A 22122-nucleotide genomic window follows, 5' to 3' on the forward strand; every position below is an offset into this window, starting at 1 on the left:
AGCAGGTAAAATGTAGCTGTGTGTTTACAGATTACACATTCCTTTTCCAATCATGGTGGGAAGCAAGCTGTCTGTTGATACATTACTGCACATGCAATACCTTAGACATTTCATTACCCGTATACGAAGATTCGAGTGATAAAACACTTGTCACTTTCATCACACAAGAAAACTATTGCTATTCAATTGGCTGCATAGCTAGACAAAAAACACATTTTTAAACAATTTTAACAATAAATGGCCACCGGAGCTTAAATGTCCTGCAGAAAAAAAAGGAAGAACGATCCCCACTGTGATGAAATATTGGAGATTTAAGTAAGATCGTCACAGCATTGTAACAGGAAACAACGCATCATAATTTAACTTTTAAGGGTTCTTAAGTTCTGCCCTGGAAAATTGTTGCACCATCCTACAGCTACATCCTTGTGTTGAAAAGGAGTTTACAGAGAGACTCCTAGTTACTACAGTAAATAATGACAGAAAAAAAGTCACACCCATGTCAATAACTTAACTCCATTGTATTTAATCAATCATGAGAAAAGACAACAGTGAAGCAGGAAACACCTACTGAGTGTACCGTCACTATTAATTGAGATTAAGAGCATAGAATTTTATTGTAAAATCCAATATCAGTAAATCATTGCAGTAGAAACATGAGAACGTACAGAGAGAGAGTATGCCGTATTAGCACAATCTATATGACAAAAAGGGTTTGGGTTAAAATCACAAGCATTTCATTTAACCATTATTCAAGAAAAATAGGCACACCAACAGAGGGCAAATTCACACATCAAAATTGAAAAAAAATACCCAAAACCTATTTTACGATTACTTTAATGCCTCATTAAACCAATATACAGACAAAAATACCGTTTCATCACTCCAATTTTAAAAGCAGTCAAGGGAGACCAGACTTTACATCAGTTATACAAAATCTTCTGCAATTATTTACTCCTGTTTAGACCGCGAGAAACCCTGCCCAAGAATGTCTTCCAGAGGATAAAAAAAAAATATATATCAAAAAAAACAACCAAATGTTATTCATTAAAGAAGAAATCCCTTCTCTGCTATGGCTTTGGCTTCTAGATGTCAGACTGGCTCAGGTTGACTTTGGAAGGGAGCGGCCCGGCCTCTTCCTCTGACCCTTTGGAGGTAATGATCAGCAGGGAGGATGCTGGATATGGAGTTAGTTTCTTTTCATTTACATACTCCCTGTCACCATAGATGCTCAATTTCTGAATGGAAAAAAGAAAAAGAAAAGAGGAAACTATTTTAAATATTGTTTTGACATTGCCAACAGCTAGCCTGGCCTTGTCCAAAGGTAACAAAACGTTCTATCTTTTTGCTCAAATTGTACAAAAGTCAGAGTGTAAAAACGCTTGGCGACCAGCTAAAACTCGAGTTACTGATCCCAGTCCAGAAATATTCTGCTAATCAAAACAAACAAGATATAAAGTGTTAATGTGTGATCTTTAGAGGTGCTGGTAGGCATATTGTGTAACCCTTGGACAGAGGAAGGCTAGCCATTTCCTTGTTTCCAGACTTTATGCTAAGCGAAGCTTACCAGTTGCTCGCTCCAGCCACATATTTACATATTCAGCAAGAAAGTGGATAAGCAAATGTCCCATAATGTTCAATTACTCTTATAACTTTTGAGGGAAACAAACATTAACAGCACATTAAAAAAGGCAACCAGCCATAGGGATAGCAAAAACAAAACCACCAAATTGCACTGTAAAAAACATTTACATGCCTAGATTGAGTTTGCATGTTAACCAACGTGCCGGGAACTCTAGAAGAAAAACAAATTAAAATAAAATAAAGCCCAGAACTTACCTCAACCGGTACATACTGGTCTACTGCAGTTGCCACAGTGGCACAGCAGATCCAGATCAGGACTAGCACAGAAAGGATCAGAGTTGTGGTGAGGATCCACCCTGGTAGCCATGGGTTCCTGATGAGACAAGTGCAAATACAAGACTTGCATAACTGGTCCTGTTAATGTCATGCTCTACGAATCAAGATAACAATCTAACTCCCTTGACATTGGGGGTACGTGCGTTCCAAACCTGGAAAGACAGTTGAAGAGGTTGTATTCATCATAGCTGCGGTCCCCGGTCAGGTCTCTGTCCCTCTCCTGGATTAAAGTGCGATGGTAGTCCTTGTAAACTGGGCTCAATCCGGGAACTTGAAAATGAGAAGTAACACTTACTTGACCTGCACTGTGCATACACACACACTATCTTTTTACTTCCCTTTTGATTTTGAAGAAAGAAAGTGGAATCAGTCTATATTACTGTCTCTTGCACTGCCCTGTCTGTGGGCAGTGTGTTTCAGCTGAGGATTGATACATATGGGAATGAATGAAAATAACCCACAGTGCCAATGTTCATTATAATGAAGGAACACGTCACTCAGTGCAACTATAGGGCTCATTTCTGTATTTTTTGGGACAACAATGGAGGTGTATTACACAGAGAAATACACAAATCAGGTTCTTACTATAACAAATGTCTCTTATTTGTTGATTTGTTTGTTTGTTTGTTTGCACTATCCACTATGCTGTGGGACTAATAAAGGATTATCTTATCTCATCTTATTTTAAACAGGCAATCCTCACAAAGACACTTTTATTGTTGTATTGTAAGAAAATCAAGAGGAGGACTTACAGCTCTTCTGTGGCTCCTCTCTAAAGTCTTTTTCAACCTCAAACTGGGAGAAAAACTTGACTTGTGGTTCAGTCTGTTTAACAGAAGACAGTGCAGCATTTGTCACATAGTTCTTCTGTACATTTAGACAGCAACAGAATGTTTCCATACAGTATGTTGGAGTAGATCGCCTAGTTTCTCCCCCACCCCCCCACTCCCTACACAGTACATTACCTGGAAAATGACAACTTTGCCATCATCAGCCTGGAGGTAGAATGTCCACGTGGAGGTGATGAAGCTGTGGGCCTGACTCATCACATCCTCCCAAAACACTCTGACCAGAGTCAGGGGGTACAACAGGTGAATCCTAGGCATCATGGCCTCCAACTGGGGGAAAAAACAAGCAATCCTGAGTACACTGAGAGATTGTGTATATAAATACAGACCACTGAGTCATTGTTACATATACTTGGCATGTATGGCTTAAGTATGTACCAACCAGGCATTACCTGCTCATGTCTTTGCTCAGCAAATGGAAGCTGATTCTGACAGCCCAGGTTGCACGCGTACTGCTCATCAGACTGGGAATAGGCTTCACGGCAGGCTGCGGAAGTGTGGATGTGGTGAGAGATACACGTTAAAGATAAGATAAGATAATCCTTTATTAGTCCCGCAGCAGGGACATTCACAGGATTACAGCAGCATAGAGGACAGTGCAAACAAACAAGATCAAAAAGAAGTATTATAAATAAGCAAATGAGCAACAAAAACAGTAAAGAATCCATAGTAACTGAAATATTATATATACAGACAGAAACTATTATATTGCACAGTGTATTAGTGTCATGTGTCCTCTGATCACAGAGGTCTGGACACTGAACTATGAAAAAGGCCAAAGGCTCAGTGTCAACTTACTTGATTCACACTCAGATTTCGTCTGATTGAGATCTTCGATGTCACGAACAAATTGACAAATGGAGAACAGACGGCAGCCTCTCTGACAGGCATAGAGTTCCTCCTCCTGCAACACAAACAACAGGACCAGTTAACAACAACAACAACAACAACAACAACAACAACAACTCATATAGACGTTCTCATCCACAAACAACATGTCATTAAACTAACTAGGTCGTAACAAAGTGATTACAGGGCACACCTTTATTTCCTCATCGAGAGGAGAAGGCTACTCACCCGTGGGTACGTGTGCAGACTGTATGTCATTTCACACGACTTGTGGCACGATGTTGTGTTTCCCAAGACGCTCTCAAACACATCTGTAGATGCAGATGTGCACGCAAAGAGGACGAGCAGTCCCGACACACAGACAGAGACGGAGAGAGTCCCCATTTTGTCAGCGAAAAACCTAAACAAACAACACGCTCTTCTTCCTCCTATTTAATCTGCCTGTAATCTCGCGGGAACTCGCAATCACGCGAGATTGTTGTTGTAACATTTCCGGTGTTTAAGTGCTGCTCGTAAACTTGAGTTAGTTTTTATTTAATGATAATAATAATAATAATAATAGTAATAATAATAATAATAATAATAATAATAATAATAATAATAATAATAGTAATAATAATAATAATAATAATAATGATAATAATAGTAGTAGTAATAATAATAATAATAATAATAATAATAATAGTAATAATAATAATAATAGTAATAATAATAATAGTAATAATAATAATAATAATAGTAATAATAATAATAATACTAATAATAATAATAGTAATAATAATAGTAATAATAATAATAGTAATAATAATAATAATAATAATAATAATAGTAATAACTTTATTTATATAGCACCTTTTAAAAAAAGGTTTACAAAGTGCTTTAAAGCCAGCAAAACAAAATGAAATAACAAGTGACAATAAAATAAACAAATAAAATAAATAAAATAGTGAAATAAATAAAATCAAGTGATAATGGTAAAATACAGTAAACAAATATAAGATAAAATACCAAGACCAAATGAAAATGAAACAATAAAACGACGACATCACATAAAAGCCAATCTATAAAAATGTGTTTTAAGAAGTGATTTAAAAGAGATTACTGATTCTGCCATGCTTATCTCCTCCGGTAGGTCATTCCAAAGCCGAGGGGCTTAGTAGATAAACAAACGATTACTAGTGTGAATATGTCTTATTAAGAAACAGTTCTTGTATCACATAATGTTGAGCAGTCTGAACCCCTGTGGAAATAACTTTTTGTGTCCTAGTTTCTTAAGTTTCCTCACTTCAATGTTTGAGTTGCATGGTATTTATAGTTCCTTTATTTGTGAGTCCTATACTTGTTTGATTTTTTCTTTTGTTACTGCTTTTGTGTATAATTGGCAAGAATATTGTTTGTATCTTGGCAAGACAATAATAGTTACCGTATACATGAATAAAAAACACCTGCATCTGTTTTTGGAATATTTCATTTGTACAATCAGGTACTGACATTATTCCATTCACTCCTCTCTCATGTAATGATTTCACTCAATAAGATTGTTTTGAGAAGTGACATAATCAAATAGCACCCAGGTTAAGAAATTGCACTGTGAATTGAAGACAGAAAGAATTTGGAGATTGAATGAGAATAATAAAATGTTATCATAATAATGGGGTGTTGAAACATTCTGTAATCTATTAATATTTACTTGTTTTGCTGTATCTATAAATATATACTTGATACTTATTTACTTAATTTTATAGTTTGTGTACTACTCTCAAAGCAATTTCCTTATTTCCCACCTTGGTGGTGCGGAGCTGTTATTTCCGACAGCATCTAAACGCAACATTGGTTCCTTCTGTTTACCATCTCTGCTGCAGCTAGCTAGCTAGCTTAAGTAGCTTGCTACCTTGTATTTGAGGATGGACAAGTTTGTAGTGCGGCTTCCCAAGGGGGAATCACCTAAAAAACCCAAAAGCAACGGAAAGGTTTACAGACAAGCAACCATTGAATCGTTACGGGTGAGCTATCAGTCCTGCATGTGATTTAAACAGGCAATGTTAACGTTGTGGCAGACCTACTTAAGCTCTCATTGCCCTTGTGTTGGGTGTGTTACAGAGGGTGGTTGTGATTGAGGACATATTGCGCTACAAGTCCATCCTGGAGCTGCCAGAACAGAACAAGGACAACCTGCTGACTGCCCTGAAAGAGCTGAGCAAGAAGATCCCATCCAGGGAGGTGCTCAAATCCACTAAAATAGGTACATTGAGGAAATACTTGTTGTTTTAAAATGTGCTCTTTGCAATGCTTATGTATTATTATATTCCTTTATTGATCCTTGCAGCAGCTCAACTACACAGACACAGACAATAAATACACATACTATACAACTACACAGACAATAAATACACATACTATACAACTACACAGACAATAAATACACATACTATACAACTACACAGACAATAAATACACATACTATACAACTACACAGACAATAAATACACATACTATACAACTACACAGACAATAAATACACATACTATACAACTACACAGACAATAAATACACATACTATACAACTACACAGACAATAAATACACATACTATACAACTACACAGACAATAAATACACATACTATACAACTACACAGACAATAAATACACATACTATACAACTACTATACAACTACACAGACAATAAATACACATACTATACAACTACACAGACAATAAATACACATACTATACAACTACACAGACAATAAATACACATACTATACAACTACACAGACAATAAATACACATACTATACAACTACACAGACAATAAATACACATACTATACAACTACACAGACAATAAATACACATACTATACAACTACACAGACAATAAATACACATACTATACAACAAAATAAAGATAGAACAGGAATAAAAATGTATATGCTGGTCAGCATGTTGACAGACTGTGGTCTCCGCTGTTGTTGTACAGTCTGATGGCAGTGGGCACAAATGAGCGTCTGAAGCTCCGTCCTGCTCTTTGGCAGAATCAGCCGATGGCTGAATGAGCTGCCCAGCTGCCACAGTTCCTCATGGAGAGGGTGAGAGGGATTGTCCAGGAGACTACTGACACAATGCACTATTGATGTGGAAAGAGTACACATGTACTGTGAAGCCATGAAAAGTTATTCTTTTATTTAAAGTTTATTTATCTCTGCTCAGGCTATAACACAATTATAGTATATTGGACAGTTCATAGGTTAAGAATACTGCATGGTTACAAGTCCTGAGTTTTCTCTCCCAGCAGCATTATTACTTAAAAGAGCAAACTGCTATCAACATTTTCTTTTCCTCATACATGAGAGGCCCCTTAATCAGATTCACATTCCACAAATTGGTTCATCACATTATGAAAACATTCCCTCTCTTCTAAGGTCACACTGTCAACAAAATGCGGAAGCATCTGGACCCTGAGGTGAGCTCGATGGCTGCAAAGGTTTACACCGACTGGAGGACATTCATTGAGGAGAATTCTAATAAGCCGTCTATTGAAGTGCGCTCCGACAAACAATCTGAAGGACTCAGGAGCAACGCTAGAAGACTAATGTCTGAGCACCTGGAGGTCAAGGTGAGAAAGAGCGTCTGCAGTGAAGTCCAATGTAATGTGTTCTACTCATTCTATTTATTCCACCTCTAATTTGCATGTTACATAGCATTAAGTGTTATATTTTGGTTATATAAATTGATGGCGAATCCTATATACATTCAACTAGAAAAATAGTGTTACTCTCAAATGTGACTGTGACAATTCCATTGGAATCTTTTTATATATCTGTTTGCTTATTCATGTGTGTTCTCTTTTTCTGTTCTACAGGAGGATTCTGGACTTATTGACAACATTGAGAGAGAAGTGTTTCACCAGAGCTCTCGGTTAGTCAGCAGTTCATACAGACGGACGGTTAGAGCACTGGTGTTTGCTTTCAAGCACAACCCTGATATCCGAACTCAAGTGAAGGACAACACAATATCAGTCAACCAGCTGGTTTCTAAATACAAGAAATAACTGGTGTTGAATACTTTTAGTGGTTTTACTTGAAATTTGTCAAGGTTTCTTTTGATGCTTACACATTTCATTGTTACATATATTTTTTATCATTTTATTTATTTTCTGTAAAGGAGATATAAAATACTTTTACACTTTGTGGCACATAAGCAGCCATACGATGTTTTATAAATGAATGTCAAATGAAGTGCTTTATTGTTGGTGGTAAGGATAATGTCATCCCTTTGTACTGAAATCATTTTGGGGTTTTTTTGGTTTATGATCTGTTTTTATACTATTGGTGAACATTTTTATCCAAAATATGATTGAAAATAAGACAACGTAAGCTTCCGAGTCCTTTGTTAAGACCATATGTATAACTGTACATATATTTCTAAAGCAGCACCAGCCAAACAATAGCTATCACCATGAGAATAACTGCCAAAACACAGATGCTAATGAAGACAATATCGCTCAGGTCATGAGGCACAGCTTCTGGACCACTTGCATTGTCATTGCTGGCAGTGTGAGTTTGCTGGGCCTGCTCCTCGAGACGTCGCTCCTCTGAAGAAATGATGGACACTGACGCTATCTTCCGCAGGGCGTCACACTGCACTCTATATTCTTGAACATTCTGCTGCTTCCCATCAGAGAAATCAATGTAGAGTTTGTTTACCAGCACAGTGATGTTCCGGTGTTTCTGCAAGGGATCAGGTGTTACAGTATTAATAGAGGCAAGTCACAAATGTCTGTCACAAATCAGCATCTTTAACAGCTCATGTATGGTAAATCATTGCCAGTCATGATGTACCAGTAAGTGATATGAGACTGTGGCTAGTCACCTGGCCAGCAGTCCCACAGTTGACAAACTGAGCAAGTATCTTATAGGAGGTGGCTGTCAGCTGGGCGGCACAGGTTGGGTCTCCCAGATAGATGCTCTCACGGTCCAGCTGAGGTAAGGACTGCTGTGGTATCAATATGGTGAACTCTGATCTTGTGCAGCTAATGTTTACAGGTACCACTTGGATTGAGGAGGGAAGAAGACACATTACACACATTATTCATTTTCTTATGACATGGGAAAGAGTTGTTTGTCCAGATGAGTATTTAGCAGTTTTTGCACAAAGAATTTGACTGATATTTAGAATGTGAACATTGTTAGCAGTAGATGATAAATGACTTAAACCTACAGCACCCACAGTATAAGTAGAGTTAACCACAAAGGGAACATTTACCTCCAAGATAAGAAGCAGTGAACCCTCTATGAGCCTCATTTCTGTCTGTGCTGAGCACCACCAGCAGCTTGTTGCCCTTTGAGACGAGAAAGGGAGGCTGCTCCCGGCCACACCAGCGGCCCAGCAGGGTGTCTGTCTGACTGTCCCCATCGTAAACTGCAACAGAGTCGTAGTCACACTGGTCTGACAGACTGTTGCGGTCTTCCAAGTCCACGACGGGGAAAAAGAGTTTGATGCGGTACCCGGCTGCTAGAGTGATGCTCCAGTGGCAGTTGATGTTGTTCGGGTAGATGTTTGGGAAATGCGGGCTGCTGAAGTTGCCGTTGACAGCTGACAGCACTTGCTGGCATTCACCTGTTAAAGTACAGCTGATCAGATAAGCTTGTCAACTTTATTTATATTAGATTCATTCAGTGGTTATCGTTTTAGGATGCTGCATTCATTTGATACGAGTGACTCTCTAAAAAAGTAAAAGTCTCTGTTTATAAAAGTATTAATATTGGTAAAATAGGATAATTCCTTTACGGTTTTAAGGAATAGTTCCACATTTTAGGAAAAAAATCTTATTTGTTTAGTGCCTGAGAGCTTGGAGAGAGTGGTATCAGTCTTCTCATATAACACTTTGCAAAAAAAACAAAAGCATTTTCAACCTCTTGCCAATTGGTTTATGCTTGACAAGGTGAAATGGGGACAGTCTGTGATGAGCTGTCTAAAAGTAATTCTGTAGTGTTTCAATTTGATTCAAGCTCGGCTTTGGTTAGAACACGCAAGGACTTTTACTTTGGGGACTTTTTCTTGATCGTGGTAGGGATGGTGTGAAACCGGTGATGAGCTCCTGTCTATTCAGAGATAATGCTTTACATTGTAGCAGAGGTGTTCAATTTTCATTTCATCAGATGACAAGATCTTTTTTGTCATGTTCTAGGTCTTTTATGTGCCCTGTTTCAAACTTCCCGTTTGATATAATGTGTTTTTTTCCTTCTAATGTTTTGTAGCTTTTCTGTTCTAATTAGGCAAATAAATAGGATTTCTGTAAAGGTTGCTTTAAGTGAACCCGAATGTCTGACAGAATCATAATATAACACTTTCTCCTTTTATTCCATTTCCAATTCCTGCAGTTTAACCAAAAAAACAAGACAAGATAGTCAAATACTGAAAGCATTCTATAAGCCTATTGCATACTGGTGTTAAAAGTTTATATTTTGGAATACAACTAATCAAATCAAACTTTCCAACCTGAGTAATAGTAGGCCTTGAACCCACGTCCACCAATGTTGAAGTCGGACTTGAAGACCACCAGAAGATGATTGGACGTGGTGACTATGTTGGGGGGTTTGTCTGCACCGCAGTATTTACCCAGGTGGCGATGGGTGACTGTCGGGCCATCGAACAAGGCGACAAAGTCAAAATTACATCCCTCGTTGTTTTCCAGCTGGAAGTCCAAGAAGACCAAGGTGACCACACTGGTGTTGGACACGTGGATTGCCCAAGAGCAGTCGGCATTGTTGCTGTACTCCTGAGGGTAGCCTGGGCTGGAAATTACACCTGATAAGCCAGTTAAGACTCCACCGCACATATCTAGAAAGGATAGAAGGAAAACTCAGAGGCACCTTACATTTTTCCTTTTGAATAAGATTAACACTACAGATGACAGTTAGGGAGTCCAAAAACCTCTAGAGAGGGTTGTACGGATTGCAAAGATATTCAAGGTCCCTAGAGGATGAATTCTAATGACTTTGATGATCCACTGACTTTTACTTCAGCACCACTATGAGGTTAACATTTTGTGTGTTTTTTACTGAAATACCTCCAAAAATATTGAATCAATTGCTGTGAAATTTGAAATCCCCTGACCTTTAACCTAGCACCATCATCGGGTCACATTTAGCTTAGTGACTAAAAGTTGTAATAAAAAATAAATGACATTCCCATCAGCCATAGCTGTACTTTCTGTGTATTGCTAATTAACAAATGTTATCATGCTAGCACACTAAACTCAGATGATAAACATGGTAAAATGATACCGGCTAAACAAAAAATATGATTGCATTATCATTGTAAGCATGATCGTTTGCTGATATTAGCATTTCGCTAACAGCCTCACAGAGTCTCAAGCATGTCTGTAGACCTTCTGTATAATGTTTTAGAGTCTGAGTTAGAGGTCTAGAAGATTTATCTAAAAACCAGGACTTATGGCATTGCCAGAAAAAATCAACTCAGGTTTTGAGCAGTTTGCCCACTGATCCCTATCATATTGCATCAAATATTACGAGTTACCTTTCCTGTAGCCAACACTGAAGCCCCTGTAGGCCACATGGCGGTCTGAATGGAAGAGGATGGACATGACATTCCAAGAAGAGGTGAACTGTGGAGGGGAGATGTCACCACAAAATGTCCCAAGGAGGTTCCCCTCATCCTCGGATATGCCGTTGTAGATCTTGATGTAGTCATAAGCACAGTTAGCATGGTATTCCAGCCCAAAGTGGTGAAAGGTGAGGAGGACGGAGGAGCCCTCTGCCACAACAATAAGCCAGGAGCAGTCAATGTTGTAGGGATACAGGCCTGGGAAGTTTGGACTGGAGATATTGCCAGATGGTGCAGAGAGGATTCCTCCACATTTGACACCTTGTAATGACAATAAAGTTGAATTTCAGCTCAAGAGACAAATATAATAAATAAGATTTATGGCTCTTTTCTTGATTACTTATTTATTTGACATTTTTTTCTGCAACCTCATATAACCCCTAAAAGTACATTACAAGCTGACATTGAACGATTGAGGCTGAACTTTTTCTGTATATACACTACCTGCAAGATAAAGCACTTCCATCAAATGTAAGCTTAGCTCCGTCAAGATAACAAATAGCAACTCACCTTTTTTAGAATCAGCCTTGTCGACAAGCAGTAGTAAATGAATCAGTATAGCCACCCTGAGACTCATGTTGTTATTGTTGATTCGGCTTTTGTCATGCCTTAGCGACACTACCAGCAGAGACAAACAGCGGCAGTGTCAGAGTGCACAGCCTTGAGACATCAGCAGTGATGCCTGTAGAGGTAATAGGACTTTGAAAAATTCATTCACTGCCTCAATGAGAAACCTGATACCCACGTAGGCCGCGCTTTGCCCTCTCTTCACTAAATTTTAATGATTGATATCCAATGAGCATGAGTGGCTTGTCAGGACACTGTTTGGAGAGAAGCCATACATTTTTAATGACAGTCTCACACACATACTGAACACAAGCTGCAAGTGGAGTTGATAAAAGAGATAGGAAGAAAGACAGGAGGAGTATCACATTTGTCACCAATATAAATGGCTTCATTAGACCGCTGTGAGGAAATGAAGATCCCAGAACTGTTGATGCAGTGGACTTAGGGGCACTGTGTAGACTTTTCTTGTGTAAAAGCAGCTTCAGCACGACACAAAGACACGACAGGCACGACAGGCACGACATCTTAACTTTGAAAAGGAATGCAAGGCTTTGAAGAAATGTACAGTTTTGTTAGATGTGTATAGATTAAGAAAGAAAAGAGAAATATCTCAGTTTATTGGATCCTTTTTCAAATTGATTTAACCTTTATTTAACCGGGTACAACCAATGTAGATCAAATCTGAGTGAGTTAATGCATGTTGATTTAGTACATATTATAAACAACCAACAGCAGTACATTACAGAGTAAAAACCAAAGTCCTTGCATTGACTGAAATTGCTACGTGTTGTTGCAGGAATAGTTTGTAGTTTAAACTTTTGGTTATAAATGCTTCGACATATTAGAGACTTTAGATTGAGTCTAGCCTGAAAAGCATTACCAACTGAAGGCCAAAACAAAATAGACATTTTTTCAAATCTCAGTCCGCAAAAAGTTAGATGAGAAGATCAATACCACTCTCATGGCTGTCCATTCAATATGACACTACTGCTGGGAGACAGCTGGCTTAGTTTAGCACAGAGACTAGAGGCAGGGGGAAAACATCCAGCCTTCCTCTGTCCAAAGGTAAAAAAATACTACTCGCTTATATATACTTTGTTTAATTTGGGCTGGGGTCTGGGGGTAACTATTTTTTCAGCAGGAGCAGTGACATCCTGGAGTCTCTTAAGTCTCCAAGCCAACTTTCTTCTGTCTGTAGCTTCATATTTAACTGAAAAAGTCATCTAACTCTCGAACAATGAATCTAGCGCGGATCCTTTAAGTATCAACACCACTCTTATAATCCATCATAACTAGTCATCTTACATTTAAATGTGTTAAATCACTTGCATTCTAATGTAATCAAAAATAAAAGTACCCGCTGCAAGAAATCCTTCCTGTCACTGCTGTTTCTGTTACTGCTGAGACTCACACATGCAGCTTGTACTTGAGAAGAAAATGACAAACCTACATCCTGCTTTATCGAAGTTTTTAACAATGCATAATACTGTGGATCTAATTAGCTCATCATATGTTTTGCAAACATGTTTCTTTGTCTGTATAGTACCTTATTGCAGTTGTTATTCCACCTCTCTTCTGTTATTTTATCTAATAAATCAATTGATTTCATGATTAATTCATTTTTTCATTACAAACTAATTGAATAATAGTCAGTAGAAGTCACTGGCCATCGCAAGGTCATCTCTCTCAAAGATACAAGCTTTTTTCATGCAAATTTTGAATACACTTCAGTTTCTGTATCTGAGACAAATGCTGAAATGCCTCTCAGACAGAGATTTTGTTGTATTTGCCAAATGCCAATCATATCCCCTGACTCATTCCTCCTGGTTTAGCTCGGTCTTATACTTGAACAGTGCAGACACATGTAAGCAATCCTAACTCAGCGGAGTGTATAACAGACAGCGAGATAAAGCACTCTAGTAAAATCCTATTCTGGAAATAAATGTTTGCTATTCCAGCGGTGCTGTGAAGGCCGGGGCTTTTAAAGTGAATATTTAGTGGCTTCAGTGAGCAAAGCCAATTTCCACATAGACCTGCTAGATGGTGCTGTTACACTATGAAAACACAGTGGAAATCACCACTGTTTTTTTAAAAGCCATGCCGAGTTCTACACTGAAATAAATAAGAATATGATTAAAATCAGTCAAGTGTTTTTCACACAGCAGTTCCTGGAACTAAAGTCAACCGCCTTGCCTTTGAATTTGAATTCTGTCCTCTCTGAAAGCTTGTCATTGTTCAAGGATGTGAACACTGGGCAGTAATGAAATGTGTTTCAGAAAGATATCGTTTGTTTAGAGCAATTAAATCACCTATAAACAAGTAAATACTCAAAGAAACAAAAACAACAACAACAAAAATATTGTTGAAACTATTAGAAGATTTCAGCAGAATAAATGGGAAGGTCGTTTAAACAAATAGCAGCCCTTTGACCTGGGAACTTGGAGCTAATTGAATGGTTTTGGTCCAGTTATATAATAATATGGTTATATATATGGTTGTATAACATAATGTATTACCATCCAGTGGTTGGCAGGAGGAGTGTTTATATTTGTGTGTGTGTTGTTGTTGTGGCACTTGACAGTTATGGCATCTGGCAAGAACACAGATGATGTGAATCTTAATACTTGTGTTTAGTTGGAGAAATTTTAAAAAACCTAATCTGTTTACAAAACATCTTTTTCCAGCTCAAGACAGCTTATGTTTGATTCTGCAACGGCTATACAGGAACTGTTGGTAACTGCTCACTCTGATGAATGTTCTCTCAGGCTCCTGACAGTCAGGGGGAAATGAGATGAATACATAAACACATATGTCACAGGATAATAAAAAGTTAATGTTTCTGACACAGCCTGCAGCTGGGCAGAAACATCTCCATGCCATCTCTAAGTATTCAGGGTGATATGGTGTCTTTGTTAGCATGATTTGTCTTTTAATATTGTTTAATGCATGGTGTGTTTCTGCAGAGAGAGCCTAAGGATAACCCTAAATCAATTTATGCTGTATGCTGTTTAGATGCAATAGTGTTTAGTCCCTATATTTTGCATAACTGGTTTTATATTCTACTCCTGTTTCAGCTGCTTTTGAGTGCAGTTTGCACTAAAAGCAACATTTCTAACAAAAGAGTTTTACTTAATGACATCAGAGTATTCAACATCACAAACAATTTTCTAGAGGATCAGTGGCAATGTTTACGCCGAAGTGGACCATCCAAACTGAATGTATACAGAGGAAACATTGCTACAAGCTTGTACATTGTATTCCCAGCTGGCGCTCATTTACAGCCAGAAATGTTGTTTTGTCTCCCTCACAGTGAATTTGTTAACATTTTCTCTGTGCCACTTTGTTACATTTCCACCCTCTCTCTCTACCAAGGACAATATTGATATGCCATTGCACCTCCAATTCAGGGAGCTCACAGATTGGATTATGGACCATAATGAGCTAAGCCTCCCTCTATAGTTATGAGGGCAGTGAAACCGGTTATCTGGGTTGAGCGACAGAAGGGAGGAAGAATAGACTTCCCATGAAAACCTCCACTTCTATTCCCTTCAATCTGCTACATTAGAGGAGATTACTTGTGTTATTTTGCTGGTGGATTTTTGCTATTATACAAATTAAAGTGCATATAATGTGAATATGTACCAGGAGTATCACAGAAAATGACCACAGAAACAAAGTAAAATGCAAATAATGAGACACTGTAAAGTCAGTGCTTGGAAGCTTAACAGGATTTAGCTGTTTTAATTGGAACTTCTTTTTAAAAAAAAACAACAACATTGAACTGTATGAAATAATCTTACTTGTAAAACATACTGCATGTAAAACTAATGGGTTGTCACAGCTGCAGCACAGATATTCTCTCAAATATTGATGTTTGGCATGCCATATTTTTTCTAAATCCTAACAATTGTTAAAAAAATATGAATAGCATAAAGAAATTGAAATTAATTTGAATGAACAAAATACAGTAAGCGTACAATATAAAATCTAAAGTTAATATACAGTACACCTACATACACTATTTTTATTTACAACTGATGGACAACCTAGATGGACAGCCCCAAAACAGACAAAGGGTATGACTAATTCCATCACTAAATAATAGTTCTATAATTAAAATGGAATGTAAACAAAATGTTGAGCTTCATACTTTTCCCTTAACCTCCATTCATGCAAGCCAATTTCTAGACATTAAGTTCATATATAGTCAACTTATGACAACAGTGTTTTGAGAGAAACTTAAGGCCATCTTAATAAAAAAATAAATAATTCTAACCAACATTATGAGGAAACACTGAACACTTGAACCTTATCTGACATTGTGTTTTATTATTTTTCCCGAGAAGAATATCCACTAGATGCAATATAATAAGCCTATAACGTTATACCAAACCAAAGTGCATTTACCTTAACCTAAACACAAGACTATGACCACTTGTTTATATGTTTCTCATTAACTGTAACTGTAATTGTAATTGCGTACCATGGAGGTCAACATGATTGAACAGGACAGAAATTGAGGGAAGGCTGCAGCTAATTTATTTAGACCTAGTGATGTGTAGGTTGCGTACGAGTCGGCTCCTTTAAGTGAGCAATGAGAGTCAGCTGTTCATTCTTTTCTTTTCCCAGAAAAACCAATGCATGATGCCGAACAAAAAACATTATTGAACAGAGCAGAAATTACCTTTGTTTTATATTATATCACACAAATTAAATTGAAATATACAGAATGTGTCTGTGTAAAGTTGTGTTATTATTTATTAACCATACTATTGCATTAGTTGTGTGATATTTTTGCTATACAGCTAGGATCTTATCCCACCTTTTAACTATCAATATGAACAAATATTTCAAAGTAAACCAAACATATTTGTGGAAAGTTGGTTGTGTGCGCAGGCAGAAATTGATGTACACCATGCCAACCGTGGTTAATAAGCAAGTATATCTCTGGCCTGAAGCTCACAAATGAACATATTGTACGTAATTTGTCTAATTTGAGTTAGGGTAGGCTATGTGGATAACTATTTATTCGGCAGAAGCAGTGACGTCCTGTTCTCTTGATGATAAGCAAATCCAACCGTCTCCTGTCTGTAGCTTCATATTTAACGTACAAAGTGGTATTGACCTTCTCAACTAACTCTGGAACAATGTATGTCCCGCTGATCCTTTAAGAATCAACACCACTCTAATATTCCATTAAGTAGTCATCTTGCATTTAAATTCAAGTAAAAGTGTTACAGCATTTGCATTTTAATGTAATCAAAAATAAAATGGCCCGCAGTGAGGAATGGTTCCTGTCACTACTGTTTCTGTTACTGCTGAGGCTCACACCTGCAGCTTGGGATTGAATAAGAGAAAATGACATCCTACATCCTGGTCTATGTTTGCATCATGCTGTGCATCTTATCTCATCATATGTTTCATCAATATGAAAGAATATTTCGATGTATACCAAGCATCATGTGAAATGATTGTGATGCAAAAAATAGTTTGCATCATACTGTGAATAGTATCACATCATATGTTTCGTGAATATTACAGAAGATTACAATGTATACATCATGTGAAATGATGGATTTCTGGAAAATATAAGGATGAGTAGCCTATAATTATATGAAATTAAAGCTAGGGTGGGTATTAATTAATTGAAATATTTGAAAAACTGTCCTAATAGCCAGTCAGCTATATGTAGGTGAAGTGATAAAATATCTGCTCATAACTTTGCTCTCCCATATGCCTCTGTGGGCCGCACCCAAAAATTGCCACCGAAGACTTTGACCAATCAGAGCGAGGCTCCGATTCTATATTGGCTGTGGGACTGTCCGGTCATGTGAAATGATGTCTTCCTATCAATGTAACTGAAACATGAACGCGCATAACTGACGTTCGGTGGGAGGAGCTAGCAGGTAGCGTGGCAGGGAGATAATTATATGAAATTAAATGTTGTGGAACTATAAAAGCAAAAAGGGGTAGCCTACAATATAATAGAGAGTTCTGGGAGACTCTTATTGCTGAGCTGAGCCAAATGATCTGTCTCACTAAAAAGCGCCGCAATTCCCATCACTATCAGCCACCTGAGGTTGGCTGCTGCACTCACGTGACTTACTCTCTACAACATAAATGTAACGCATCTTGCGTGCCATGGCGGTCCTTTAAGAGTGACTATAATACATATTTTTTTACAATAAATATGCATCAATTAACAATGAGAAAACAGTATTATAATGTGGAAGTGGTCGCTCTGCATCTAGGCTTTAGTTATCTAGACTTTAGTTATCTAGACAAAGTGTGTTCAGGTACAATAGTGAGTGTAGGTCACCTGGTAATTGGCAGCGCAGACTCATTGTGGTCTGTAACGCCCGCAAAACGGTAGAACATAAAGCACGCTCTTTGCAACGCTAACCGCCACGCGGCCTGTGCTGACAGCTGGGTTGTTTCAAAAAGGAACTCTTTTCTATCAGACTGTCAACTGAAAAACAGGCGACTGGTGTTTAGACAAAATGGCACGAAGCTTCCTAGAGTTTAGCTCATTGTTTAGCTGCCTGGTCTGTCACTTTACTGTTTTGGTTCACTCTCGCCGCTCTCGTTGCATCGTTTTCGGCCGCAAAGCACCACCAAACATCGGACTAGCAAAAGTTAGCCACTAGCTAGCTAGTGGAGCATGTAGCAGCTAAAGAGCTATATATTTCCTGTAGGAGTTGGTAGGCTAAAAATAGACTGAATATTAGTCTTATATTCACCAGCTAGACAGAAGCAAGACCCAAATGAATGTTTCTCCATAACTGCAGTAGCTAAACAACTGCTAAAAAGTAGGAAATATCAACTTAAACGATGGTTATATTTCAATGTTAAGTTCACAACTTGGTTTTGCTGCCCTCAAGTGGCCAAAAAGTGTGTTATTGAAGGGCTGAGTTGTCAAAACACTGCCCACTATTGTTTGTTAAAGTCACACTGGTATTTGCTCATGTGCTAACTCTACTCCTCATGTAGCGTTTCATAAGAATTATATCGTTAGCCTGCTAACTGTCCAATAATGTCACTTTCAGGACAGCTTTGTGAAGAAATAATTGATGGTCGTCTCTTCAACTGTCAAGCAAAGGTACTGTAAGTGCTTGATGCTTACAAATACATCTTGAGCCATAAAGTGTTGTTGTTCAGTCCAGCCAGCAGAATTGCTAACTTGCAGTAATATGGCCTTTTTTTCTGCAAATGACTGCTATGTTGTTGCTATATATGTGCAATTGTGAACAACTTTCTTCAAGTGGCTAAGCTTTTCTTTTGGTCTGGCATGTGTTATGAAGTGGCATGCTGTTGTTTTGAGGAGATGAAGAATAACTTGAATAGGTTGTGCCAGTTTGATTCCTAATAGAGGCTAAGATTGTGTTGCTTTTGGGATGCAAACATCACTGTTGCCTTTTACACAGCTGCTTTAAATAATTATTTCCCTATAATATTGGCCTCATGGGAACATTTTGTAACACATAGGACGGGTTGTCTCAATTTTGATCATACTGCTCATCAATAGCCCATCACCTTACATAGAAGAGTTTGTATTTGTTTCTATGATTTTGTGTGACATGCCCAAGACGATAGTTCTGCCGCATAGTTGAAGTGATGGACGTTCGGACTGAAAACAGCATGTTGCTGCAGGTAGCTGTAAGATGATGAAATATGATCCAGGAAGGTCGGTCTGAGTAATAGATTTGTGAGGCTTACCAGACTCCAAAACATAGCACAGCAGTTTATAGCACTATGCGGAAAGATTTTATTACTCTGAAAAATTGTTCTGGTGACAGTCGTTTTATCCCTTCTTTTGCAATTACTGCAACGTAAACAGTAGAATTACCCAATACAGATTTCAAAGTAATTTATCATGAATGTGGCTCTCATGTATTTCATTTGCCAAGACAGTGAGTTGCCAGACGACACCAAGTTTAATTTTCCTTCCAGGCAACATTATCGTTTTCTGCTGAAGCCCTTTGCATTGGGTCTCTTTTGTGTAATTGCAATGGTCTCATTGAAAGAAATGAAGGGTCTCTGTTTTCCGTGCAGGACGGCCTCCTGCTGCAGCAGAGTCGCTGCCCATCTTTAGGCGCAGACTGAAAACTCACCTCTTCAAGAAGTACTACCCTGAGCCTTCCTCGTAGCATTTATTGCATTCGTATTAGTTGTTGCACTTACTGTATTCGTATCAGTTCGCTGCACTTATTGAATTCGTATTCGTTTACTGCACTTATCCTATTCGTAGTAGTTTGTAGCACTTACTATATTCGTATTAGTCTGTTGCAATTATTGTTCTCGTAGTAATTTGCCTCTGCACTATACTTTTGCTCTGGTTTATGCTTTAAGATGCTTGTTTAAGAAAGGAGATGCACTTATGACTTCTGGTGACTAGTAGTTCTCTTGAATACCTATGTTGAATACACTTCCTGTAAGTCGCTTTGGATAAAAGCGTCTGCTAAATGACTGTAATGTAATGTAATGTAATAAAATTGTACATTGGTTTTAAACGTTGTGGTTTTGCACACAGCATGACACGTAGTTATTTCCCTGTGCTTTTGGTGTTATGGGCAGCTCAACTTGGCTATTGTCACACATAGGGTAGGTATTCAGTAACATTTTCTCCAAATGCTTTACAGTGAGTGAAGCATTCGCAAAGTGTTGTAATAAAACTCTGGATACAAGGCAATCCACACATGTTCCTTATAATACTTGGCTTTGGGCTCAGTATCTAAAGCATTTCTTTTGGTGGAGAAGTTTATTATCATCACTTATCACACCCCAATCTCTGCTACTGTTGTATTTTTGTGGCCTGCAACTGGCCTATCTGAAATCTACTAGTTTTTCTTATAGGCATAATCTGTTGTAAGCAAAACGAGAGCCATCCTACTAAAAATCAAAACACAAGGTTTGAACCTGATACCCTGCTCAAATTGATTGAAAAGCCTTTTTAATACACATATACTGGACAACTATCTAGTATTTGCTGATGCTGTTTGTTTACAACTGTGAATACAATATCTGTTCATCTTTGCTAATTGTGTAAAATCATTTTGAAGCGCACAGTTTGAGATTGTACTTCATCTGTGACAAGTGAAGTGTTTCTGTTTAACGATAACATGTTTTTTTTTTTTATATCTCAGCCTTTCATAGAGCAAACATACAAAAGTATAGCATCAAAAGCTGAGCTCTATAAATCAATTCCAATTGAGGGGTCTAGACGGCGGTGTTGTTTTGAGCAAAATTCGACAGCTTCTTAATTAATCACTCGCACAGTGATGCTGCAGTGTAAATACTCCAGATAACAGAAACTCAAGGGGGGGGGGAGAAGAGCACCCTGGCATATAAACAGAGTACAATTATGGCCCTTAGCAAGAGCACTTGATTAGGCTGTTTTAGTACCCTTTACTCACTGGGTACTAAACATCTGACTCATAATGCATCAGCTATGTCAGAAGATTGCTCTTGCTATGATCTTGCATAAATATTCACACAGAAATTAAAGGAATGGAATGATGACACAGACAGCTCAGCTACTCAATGACAAATATGATGGCAGTGAATTGAAAAAAAAATATATAGCTTGTGTCACATTATTTTGATCTTTTGAAGTGAATCTTGTAATCTGTCAGTTTAACATACTGAGTCTGTCCTCCCCAAGAAAAACTGAAGCACTGGTCCTTTCAGCAGATGTCCAAAAACAACATATGTTTACTTACAAGTGACTAAGTGTTCTCTCAGCCGTATGAGTTATGTCTCTTGTCCTTCAGGAGCAAAGAAGGAAATAGTGTAGAGTCCATAGAGGAAGACGGTTAGTGTGTGTTGGTAGAAACAAAAAAATGCTTTTTGTTGACTTTTCCTGCCAACAATCAACATTGGTTTCTTTAAACCATGACCAGGATCGTTCCAAAACCAAGTCATGGTGTTTCTCTGAAACGAACCAAGTCTTCCTTCTACATAAAGCTATACAAACCTTTGTTGAACATACCATAAATAACCCATACCTTTAGGGCACAGCTTATAAATGCCATGACCAAGGTGTGATTTCTGCTTGATAATTTCCAGTATCCTGCTGAGTTGCAGCATACTGAGAACCTGTGACTCAAGGTCAAAGATTTAATACCTCATTGCCATGTCAACAGAATTGACATTACTTTTTTTCTACCCTAAAAACACATAAACAACATGGTCAGTGTGCAACATGGTATTTCAGTGTATTGCATTGTTACTGTATGAAATCTAATAAAAAAAATTCTCTGGCCACAGTTTTCCTCCCTACTGTTAACCCTTTTGGCCTAGTTGGCCTTTTGGGTCT

At 38.0% G+C, this 22122-nt stretch overlaps 3 protein-coding genes across 3 annotated transcripts; 1 reads left to right on the top strand and 2 right to left on the bottom strand.

Moving 5' to 3' along the window:
• Nucleotides 1-513: 513 nt before the first annotated feature.
• tmem59 (transmembrane protein 59) lies at nt 514-4089 on the bottom strand. Its single transcript, XM_054596031.1, has 8 exons — nt 3843-4089; nt 3564-3669; nt 3158-3252; nt 2883-3035; nt 2670-2742; nt 2070-2187; nt 1837-1954; nt 514-1235 (listed from the first exon to the last, which is right to left on the bottom strand). Exons 1-8 carry the CDS (start codon nt 3996-3998, stop codon nt 1083-1085), a joined length of 972 nt encoding a protein of 323 aa, XP_054452006.1. The 5' UTR covers nt 3999-4089; the 3' UTR covers nt 514-1082.
• Nucleotides 4090-5434: 1345 nt separating this feature from the next.
• On the top strand, nt 5435-7974 carry tceanc2 (transcription elongation factor A (SII) N-terminal and central domain containing 2). The gene is made up of 4 exons (XM_054596565.1): nt 5435-5617; nt 5715-5856; nt 7034-7227; nt 7474-7974. The coding sequence occupies exons 1-4, from the start codon at nt 5519-5521 to the stop codon at nt 7660-7662; spliced, it is 624 nt and encodes a 207-aa protein (XP_054452540.1). The 5' UTR covers nt 5435-5518; the 3' UTR covers nt 7663-7974.
• Nucleotides 7975-8035: 61 nt separating this feature from the next.
• cdcp2 (CUB domain containing protein 2) lies at nt 8036-11505 on the bottom strand (the record flags this gene model as incomplete). Its single annotated transcript, XM_054596800.1, has 5 exons — nt 8036-8341; nt 8484-8662; nt 8877-9230; nt 10113-10454; nt 11154-11505. Coding segments are annotated over 5 exons (1533 nt in total), but the record flags the coding sequence as incomplete, so codon positions are not given.
• Between the last annotated feature and the right edge of the window lie 10617 nt (nt 11506-22122).

Source organism: Anoplopoma fimbria, chromosome 3, assembly GCF_027596085.1.
Source record: "Anoplopoma fimbria isolate UVic2021 breed Golden Eagle Sablefish chromosome 3, Afim_UVic_2022, whole genome shotgun sequence".
In the NCBI taxonomy this organism is placed as follows: domain Eukaryota; kingdom Metazoa; phylum Chordata; class Actinopteri; order Perciformes; family Anoplopomatidae; genus Anoplopoma; species Anoplopoma fimbria.